The 10223-nt window shown below is 42.6% G+C and overlaps 1 protein-coding gene across 1 annotated transcript; it reads left to right on the top strand.

Annotated features, from left to right (window-relative positions):
• Positions 1-284: 284 nt before the first annotated feature.
• Positions 285-8298, top strand: LOC106537197 (E3 SUMO-protein ligase CBX4; the record flags this gene model as incomplete). Its single annotated transcript, XM_014034575.1, is given in 3 exon segments — positions 285-350; positions 4463-4529; positions 5630-8298. Coding segments are annotated over 3 exon segments (1537 nt in total), but the record flags the coding sequence as incomplete, so codon positions are not given.
• Between the last annotated feature and the right edge of the window lie 1925 nt (positions 8299-10223).

Raw genomic sequence — 10223 nt, 5'->3', positions numbered from 1 at the left:
ACACACACACACACACACACACACACACACACACACACACACACACACACACACACACAGATGTTTGTTTTAGGCTGCACGTGATAAAACATGTTTACATGGAGTCGTTCTTGTGTTGGAGTAAACAACGCTGCTGCTTCACCTGTCCGATCAGACCGCGCGCGCGCTGACGTGAAGATGTGGGAATGTGTGTTTGAAAAAGGAAGTTTGCACGTGACAGCTCTCTTGACAGTTTGTCTCCCTCCTCCTCCTCCTCTTTCTCCTACTCCTCCTCCTCTCTGCAGATACAACACATGGGAGCCAGAGGAAAACATCCTGGACCCCCGCCTCCTCGTCGCCTTCCAGCACAGGTGAGAGCGCGACGTGGACTTCGCACCGGGCCTGCGCAGCCTCCAGCTCCAACCATGACCATATAAGGGCATGGGAGGAGGGGCGCTCCAGTACCTCTGCGACCCACCACCCTCCTCCTCCTCCTCCTCCCTCCCTACAGGGCTACACACAGGGGCACAAACTGAATGAGGGTCACATTTAAGAAAATAAGCTTGTCTGAATCAGGATTTTTCGGAAAGGATCAGTCCTCCAGAGGGCGTTTTCACAAACATTTTCATATTAATTTGTTTTTAATTTTTCCCTTAATTAGAGGTCAACCAATAACATCATGGCTGATACTGATGCCGATTTTTGAATATCAGGTGTACAACACCAGCATTTCTTAGTTATTATGTTATTTTCTTTAACAAAATCATACAATAGCTGTCTTATTTGAATAACAAATCTGATAGAACCTGTACACAAWAAATAAGTGCATTTTTGCTTACAAATTAGATAATAGCAGCTGCATCACCTGATCACCAAATGATTTTGAATAATTGGTTTGTCTACCTGCGTGGCTGAGGCAGGTGGGAGTACAGGAGATAAGCTTACCGAGGACACAGATTTGTTGTGGATTAGCTCTGACCCCTCTAACCGTCTGAGCTATCCTTTTTTTTTTGTTCTTGACTGAACTCCCAAACTGTTTTGTCACGTGACGTCAAATAGCCTTCACGAACTGAAAGTTACCCCTGGATGTGTGAACTTGCAACGTGTCACGAGTTTACTAATGTTGGACAAACGATCCGAGCTGTCAGCGTCAGAGGTCGAGATGTTAATTAATTCCAATCTGCCTTGTCGTTTCATCTCATCTGGTTTTTGGACCCTGGAGGCCCGAGTGAGATCCCCTCTCTCTGTGGGCCGCAGTGTGCTCYTGGGAGCGAGCGAAGACATGATGGCTGGGGAAAGGAATTCGCGTTTCTGAAAAGGCTAATTGACACACAGCGCTCCTCAACGTTTCCAGTGTACCGCTCTCATATTCCCCCCGCAGCCTGCCTGCCTCTGTGTGTGTGTGTGTGTGTGTGTGTGTGTGTGTGTGTGTGTGTGTGTGTGTGTGNTAGTAATATAATACATGAAATGCAAATACTTTTTAAGTAAAGTCCTTTATTTTTAATGATTAAAGTATGCAATGGCCCTCTTTTGTTTTAGTCTGTGCACTTGGAGAAAGTCTGCCATATGCTCAAATTGCAAAGGCACATGGGACATTTCATAAATTGATAAAATATGAGTTTTTGTGGCCTTATAAAGTGTGCAAATCTACCTGTGGGGTTAAATCTGATCTAAATATTTCTTGTCATTTCATGTTTAATCCTGATAAATCAAAAATAAAGTCAGCACCATGAACGAAAACTACCTTCACTACAGCCCTTTTATACAGTCATTTGACCAATGGAAATACTGTGTTTCTACATAGGATAACAGGTTACAACCTAGTAACTTTGGCAACTGTTGGTGGGCCAAATTTGGCCCGCGGGCCCCACTTTGGGCTCCTCTGTTCTAAAGTACATCACTTTTAAGTTTAATACACACAAAGCTTTGATGATAGAGGGGTCATTTCTCATTCTGAGTGTGTAAAACAAACAATAAAAATGAGCTCTTAACCTTAGCTAAAATGATTTAACACGTATTCAGGCCCCAGTTTTAGTTTTGGTCATTACTTTTAATAATCTGAGAATACTTGTTTCTTATTGCTGCTCAAGTCAAGTGATTCAAAACTGCGAAATTCCGAAAATCTCTGTTCAAAACGTCACTTCGTTCAAATGTTTGCAGTTTTTAATTCGTTTTTGTCAGTTAGAGACTGATGTTCAGACTTTTGTGGTGGATCAGGAGCTCTTCATGATGTAGCTTATACCACAAAAAGCATCCAGTTCTCTTCGTGTTATTTGTTCTTCACGACGAATTATAGATAAATGTTTTTCCACTCCATTTGTTGGAGAAAGCTGCTCATAACTGTGATAAATGAGTTGAAATGACAACAAAAAAGGTTTTATGCTGACTTTGTCCTTTCGCACATGAAGGATTGAAGTGATTTCGGTCTACTTTGTAATACTTATTTGACAGCACAAATAAAATACTAAACTCGTGTTATGAGTTTTCAGGGGTTTGATGACCACCCCCCCCCCCCCACACACACACACACACACACTCCACCCCCCGGGAGTGTTTGGGCCCCAGAAAAGCGCCTATACCCTTGCACATCCTGCAGATTACAGTTAGCTAATCTCAAGAATAAGTTCAAACTTAATTCAAACTTATCCTTTATCACTTTTCTTCTATCCTGGAAGTCTGTTCCTTGTATACCCATTATTTTGGGCTCTGGAGGGGACATTTCAGGACAAAATAATAATAATAAAAACAGACATGTCAGATTTTTCTTTTTACCACTATTTATTTGTTCACAAATTCTCTCCTATGGGTATTATTATTATTATTATTATTATTATTATTATTATTATTATTATTATTATTATTATTATTATTATTATTATCAGCCCCTATGGAACAGCTGATCATCACATGCTTCATGTCTCCCCCTGTAATGAATTCTTTCCATTAATGCGGCTTTGAAGCAGCTTTCTGAGTCAGTCATGCATCAGTAGGAAAGTGAAACATCTCTGAGCAGCAGGGGAACATATTTATAGACCAAGTGTGATGTTTCACATTCCGCTTTATCACCGAGCAGCGGCAGCAGTCAGTCTGCACAGAGCTGCTTTCATTTCTGCAGGACCTCAGCTCTCAGCCTGCAGGTGTGACCCGCTGCAGGCCCCGGAACTGAAAAAGAAAAAAAAAATCCTCAGCGTGAATAAATTTAGCTTCGCTAAGCAGAAATGTAAAGATTCTGATTGGATGTTGGCGTCCAGCAAGGCCGCGTTTCAGCTCTGCAGCTGGAAGAAGACAAAGCTTTTATTTGGTTGTTTTTTTTCTGCCTTCTTGTGGTTTTGAAGCAGCACCTTGAAGCAGAAAATGTCGCCTGGTGTAAAAAAGTAGGACAGCGAGCTCAGCTCAGCAGTTGCCCAGAAACCAGAGAGCCAATAATGTTCTGACACACAGAGCGCCTCTGTTTATTCATGTGCGCCTGTCGCCACTGCGGCTCCTGCGCTTTTCAGCGACTCGCAGCCAAATATGGAGAACCTGCAGCAGCAGCAGCGGTGTGTGCGTGTGTGCACGCGCGCCTCTCTCTCTCTCTCTCTGTGTGTGTGTGTGTGTGTGTGTGTGTGTGTGTGTGTGTGTGTGTGTGTGTGTGTGTGCTGATGGTCATGGAGAGCTGCCTCGCCGCTCTGTGTGTGTGGATTCCTCTCTGCTCCCTGTGGATGGGGGGAGGGGATTGGACGAGGGGAGTCTGTAATTGCCAAATCTTGTGTGAATGAGGGTCACCCTGTTCGACGCCGGTTTAAAATTGCACACATCACACCGAGGCGGACTGTTTATTGTGGCAATTTTCTGGCAGCGCTGATCGGTCTGAACATCTGTAACKAGAGGCCAAAACGAGGGTGGTGTATTTTTTATTTTTTCCTCTCGAGCTGCCTGGTGGAAGCGTATTTGCAGCTGGCCTTCACCCACCTCTGGTTATTTATGAGCCGGTGCTGAGTCAAGGCTTATATCAGGGGGCCAATTCCTCACAAATGGCACCGTCCTTTATCGGTCCGGCTACAATAACACACTAAATGTCTACTTTTAAAATTAAGGCGCTGAGTTACACAACCTATTCTTAGGAATATCCTTTAGTAATGTTCACGCAATTCCATTTMTATCCCCTGATTCTAATTAAAGATTGAGGAAGGATGTGCTTCAGGAGGGTGAATGTTTCAAAGGCGAAGGCAGATTTTCCCTGCTGTAGCCCTAATTGAATTTCTCCAGGATAATGAGAATATGGAATGGGTCGATTACCATGGAGAGCTATGCAAATAAGGCCCACAATGCTTTGCAGTGGCCCACGTGTGGGCATTCATTAGTGCTCTCAATCCCTGTTCCACTTTTGACCTTGAATAGGTAGAAGGGAATTTGTGAATACTAACAAAGCTTTAATCTCTTAAGTAATATAAACAGATTTTCAAGCTTCTGTGATGCAAAATAATGTTTCTTTTTTTTACAGAGAGAGGCAGGAGCAGATGATGGGATACCGAAAAAGAGGACCGAAACCAAAACATCTTTTGCTTCAGGTACTCATTGATGATTTCTCACCGTGTTGTGGAARGATCCTGAATCACTGAAACATGTCTGAAAGTTTCACTTTGGGCCTCCAGAACAGAAACACACAGTCAGTTCTGTCACACCTGCTGCTGCCAGTATGGCTGTGTCTATTAGTAGATTCCTTTGGTGGGGAGAGAGCTCCACAGCTGGACCTACCTCTACAGTCAACCTGAAACCTGAGGTTTGAAAGTGCAATGCATAAATGCGCTCGTTTAATTTTCTTTCAGGCTAAAAGGCTCAGGTGCAAAACATGGCTTGTTACTTTTCACAGCATTTTCATTGCTTTGAACCACATCGAAAGGTTTGACATCTTTGAATCTGTTCCTAATTGCTACGCCGTGAGACGGCAGAGTCACACARGGCCGGCAATCCGGACTAAAGCGTGACATGTCTTGTGACACTCCAGTGACCCGGGGTCACAGCCYCAGCTTCTTGAGCGTTTCGCTGCATTGCCCCTCTGACGGCTGCYGGGTCAGTCTGGACATGAGGAGTGGGGAGGGGGGGAGAGGCTTTAAACTGAGTCCTGATGGGATATTTGCTTTATTTTGCTTTATTAATTGAGCATTCAGAGTTGTTATATGTTTATCTTATAGCTTCGTATGAGTCTGTTCCATTCTGAGAGAAAACACTTAAATAAGTCCTTGTTTATCCAAATAATCTCAACCTCTTTTGCTTATGTGGACTTAGCTTAAAGGTCATACCTCTAAACATAAATTTTGAATGTCCTCTTGGCCCCTAATTTGAAGATAAAGGGGGTGAAATTGTTAGAATATTCCACTACAGATAAAAAGCAGATACACCATCAGTTGTTGCATAAACAGATGTGAAGTGTTTTTGCTGGAGATCCAAAAAGTCATGGAGTTTTGTCTTTATTTCCTGCTGACATCGACAATTGTTTATCCTTGTTAATGAAAATCAACAATGATATGTAAAGTAATACAACAGAGTACTTAAATATTATAATGATTGTTCCATTCAATCCATTGTCATAACATGGTTCATAGTTATCTGAATGCTTTTGATAAATATAGGTACAATTGAATTAAAATGCCCTTTTTATTTCTTTAAGGTGCCCTCGTTTGCCCGAAGATCAAGCATTCCAGCAGGTTTTGAGGAAACGTCTCAGGATGCAGAGGCCACGCTCAAACCTGATCCTATCCAGGTCCAGCGCTCCCAGCCCCAGCAGTACCAGCTAAACAGCAAGAAACACCATCAGTACCAGCCCAACAGCCAGGAAGTGCCTGCTGACCAGTTAGCCAACAGCAGAAAGAAGTTCATCTATCAGCTGAACAGCAAAAAGCACCACCACTATGAACCTGACCCACATATGTACGATGCACAGGCTTCTAGGCTCAAGGAGGTGATCAAAATTCAGGAACCAGCCGGTATACCGGCTAATCCTGGGTGGAACTTGCCTCTGGCTCTGCAGCAGAAATGGATCCGTGACAAAGACACTGGCTGCTTAAGCAAAGTCAAAGAGCTGGCTGTGGAAATGAGGAAACCAGCGACTAAAGAGATACAAAGCGAGAATGCGCTCAAACCCAACCCTAAAGACGCTATGCTACCAAGTGCCATCAGCAGCAAAATGAAGATAATCAAGAATAAAAACAACAATGGACGTATCGTTATCGTCATGAGCAAGTATATGGACAGCAACAAAGTCCACAGTGCAAAGGACAAACACAGAGAGCCATCGAAAGAGGAGAAACCGCAACCTGTTAAACCAGCCGAGAACAATCCGACACTCAGGACCAAAATGCTCGAACACCCAGAGAACGGTATTCCCAAAGAGATCTGCAACGGCAGGTCCCTTTCTGATGCCGAGCACCCCATCAAGTGCTCCCCGAAGGACAGACATTTTTCCAAACCYTCACCGAGCACGGCCGAGGAGTACAACACCGAAGTGGCTCGAGGTCAAGCGGATTTACCGGAAGACTTGCCCATGCAGCTGACCGCCAGCTCTCCGCAGACATCTTGGACTGCCGACACCAACATCCCAACACCTACAGCCGTCGACCCCATCAGGATTCCTTCCTTTCCAGGGGACCGGAAGCGGAAGCTCTCAGATCCTGTCGTCGACAGAAACTTTGGCAAAGTCTACCTGATGTCAAGGAGCTTAAGCGTGCCCTGCAGTACGGTCGCACCACCTCAGGACAAACCCATGGACCTGCACTGTAGTGGCCCACGCCTCAGCAGTACGTCTARGTTTGAGGTGGAGGAGAGCCAAGAGGAGCCGATGGACCTCAGCTGCCCCAAAAACAGGAAGCAGGTTGAAACCGAAGCTCCGCGGCAACCGGAGCCCGAGCCTGCCATCAAAGTCGCGCCGCCTGGGAAAGAGGACGCTCAGAAATCGGCCAAAAAACCCAAGGAGCCACCGGCTAAAAACGTCTGCCCTTTTATGGGAAACATCATTATCACTGACATCACAACAAACAGTCTAACCGTCACCTTTAAGGAGTACGTTCCTTTCTGAGAATCCATCTGGACACGCTTGTTAATATGTGCATATGTACACAAACAAACAAAAACAACAAATAAAATTGTATATGTTGAAATTTATAATTTATAACTGAAATTTCAATTGTTTCCTACATTGTTTTATACTGTAACTCCTCCGTAACGTTGGATCCAAGACAGTGGCCTCGACTATTTGAGTGATTCAGGTGGAGATTTATCCACGTAAAAAAAAGAGAAAAATAATCAATCTATTTGTCATATGGAGCTTAAAACAATAACGTTGCTGTTTTTATATACCTTTACCAAACGTATAACTTYAGATTTATGAAGGTTTATACATGTTTTGTATCAATAATCTCTTATTTTGGTCCTAATGTTAGAGAGAGACTTGGCTGAGATCAGATTTAAAGCACTTAAAATGTTTTTTTTATTTAATGTTTGCTCGAGTGGAGGAGCTGCTCACGTCTCTTTTCTTTTTTCTTTCCAAATATTATTACAACAGTCAGGTGTCCTGACAGAGGGTTGGCTTAGTTTGGTTTTGCTGGTTTGTTTACAGACYTATACATTAGCCATGACTTGCAAATTGTGTCTGAACACATGTAAACACATTCACACGTCCACTCCTTTTAGGCAATCTCTCCACTTACGTTATCGAGATTATGCATCTTTAGCTCCTGATTTTTTACCGTTTGGGAGTAAAATCAGATCCATAAACTCTACAAGTTCAGTCACTTTAAGAGACAAGTGTCATTTATGACATGTGAGTTGCAGATAAGACAAAGTTGTTTACCTCCCACAGTGCAGGGTCTCATCTCATTTAGCTGCTGAAGCCTAGAAGATAATCTGCAGAGCACTATTATGAAACATTACCAGGGTCATTAAAAAAATAAAGTGTGTTATAGAGATTAAATGTGACTTTAAATCCTGTTACAGGCAAACCAATGAGTCGAAGCTGTTTTAATCGTGCTGCTGAAACTTCAAAGCTGTTGGATGTAAGCTGTGAGTTACATGGCCTTTCCCCCCCTTTTCCTGCACATTGAATGCAAACCCAGTCAGAAAGCTACAAGGCTAATGATGAAGGTGAAGAAGAGCGTGTGTTTAATGTTTTGTTTCYAAGCAGAAGCTGTTTCCTGCATCATGTGATCCCACTGTCGCTTCCTTTTGGTTTTTGCTCCTTTCTTGCACTCTGTTCAGCGTGGAAATGATTGTTAGAAAGTCTATCAGCCGGCTTGTTGTTTGCTCAGCTTCTCTGACATTTCACAATAAAGATTTGACCTCTGACATGCTGGTGGGCTGGTGTTTGGGTGAGGAGGGGGGGGTGTTTTTAATTGTTAGGGGAACATTTCTTAATCTTAGAAGATAAGCTGAATTTGCTCAGAAGGGAAAATGAAACACTTCTGTTTAGTTTTTTTTTTTATGAGGCTGGGATGGGAAACGGATCATGTTGCATAATTCCAAACGATCCTTTTTGCACAAAGGGCTCTGTGTGTTGCGTAACGGCCACCGGTCACTTGTGTTATTAAAACCTTTACCCGTGCATTATTTCTCCCAATTCAACGTGACCCCATGCAGGAATGTAAACACGAGCAGGAGGAGGTTATGTAATTCTTCGACTCTGTCATGGAGAAAGGCTCTCTGGGAGGTAAATAATCACCCCGCTGTGGACTGTGAGCTTGTTTTCCAGCTCAGTGCTGCAGGGAAAGGTGTCAGGATGACATTTAATTATATCCTCGCTGCTAGATCTTCATGTCGTTTCCATAACATTGGCTGAGCTGTTAGAGGAGACATGTTTTGGGAGCCTGAATGTGTCACAGTGACGCAGCAGTTCTCCCAAACCCTTTTTGTTGCAACAAAACTGAGTTTATTGCACTGAAGCACGATAAACACGCAGATTTATGGGTAAAAACATTAAATGACCTTTTCTTGACTTGGCCACATGTTGCAGGGCCTCTCCCAGCCTTTGATAATGAAAGGTCAGAAGGCCTGAGCTCTCAGCCGGCAGACAGAAATAGTTTTGTTTTGTTGTTGAACTGAAGCTGACAGAGTTTATGTGGACAAAAAAGGCACATGAATGTGTGTGAGATGTGTTTATGGGAGGTAATTATATTTAAAAAAGCTGACCGGACAAATTCAGACAGCTTTAAAAAACAAAGAATACTTCTAAAGCAGGGGTGCCCAAACATTTTCCCCAAGAGGGCCAAAATGAAAATCTATCCAGGGCTGCGGGCCAAATGTAGTAATATAATACATGAAATGCAAATACTTTTTAAGTAAAGTCCTTTATTTTTAATGATTAAAGTATGCAATGGCCCTCTTTTGTTTTAGTCTGTGCACTTGGAGAAAGTCTGCCATATGCTCAAATTGCAAAGGCACATGGGACATTTCATAAATTGATAAAATATGAGTTTTTGTGGCCTTATAAAGTGTGCAAATCTACCTGTGGGGTTAAATCTGATCTAAATATTTCTTGTCATTTCATGTTTAATCCTGATAAATCAAAAATAAAGTCAGCACCATGAACGAAAACTACCTTCACTACAGCCCTTTTATACAGTCATTTGACCAATGGAAATACTGTGTTTCTACATAGGATAACAGGTTACAACCTAGTAACTTTGGCAACTGTTGGTGGGCCAAATTTGGCCCGCGGGCCCCACTTTGGGCTCCTCTGTTCTAAAGTACATCACTTTTAAGTTTAATACACACAAAGCTTTGATGATAGAGGGGTCATTTCTCATTCTGAGTGTGTAAAACAAACAATAAAAATGAGCTCTTAACCTTAGCTAAAATGATTTAACACYTATTCAGGCCCCAGTTTTAGTTTTGGTCATTACTTTTAATAATCTGAGAATACTTGTTTCTTATTGCTGCTCAAGTCAAGTGATTCAAAACTGCGAAATTCCGAAAATCTCTGTTCAAAACGTCACTTCGTTCAAATGTTTGCAGTTTTTAATTCGTTTTTGTCAGTTAGAGACTGATGTTCAGACTTTTGTGGTGGATCAGGAGCTCTTCATGATGTAGCTTATACCACAAAAAGCATCCAGTTCTCTTCGTGTTATTTGTTCTTCACGACGAATTATAGATAAATGTTTTTCCACTCCATTTGTTGGAGAAAGCTGCTCATAACTGTGATAAATGAGTTGAAATGACAACAAAAAAGGTTTTATGCTGACTTTGTCCTTTCGCACATGAAGGATTGAAGTGAT

Source organism: Austrofundulus limnaeus, unplaced genomic scaffold (genome assembly GCF_001266775.1).
Source record: "Austrofundulus limnaeus strain Quisiro unplaced genomic scaffold, Austrofundulus_limnaeus-1.0 Scaffold2176, whole genome shotgun sequence".
Lineage (NCBI taxonomy): Eukaryota > Metazoa > Chordata > Actinopteri > Cyprinodontiformes > Rivulidae > Austrofundulus > Austrofundulus limnaeus.
The sequence above is the reverse complement of the archived record's forward strand: the minus strand, read 5'-3'. Positions and strand labels throughout refer to the sequence as shown.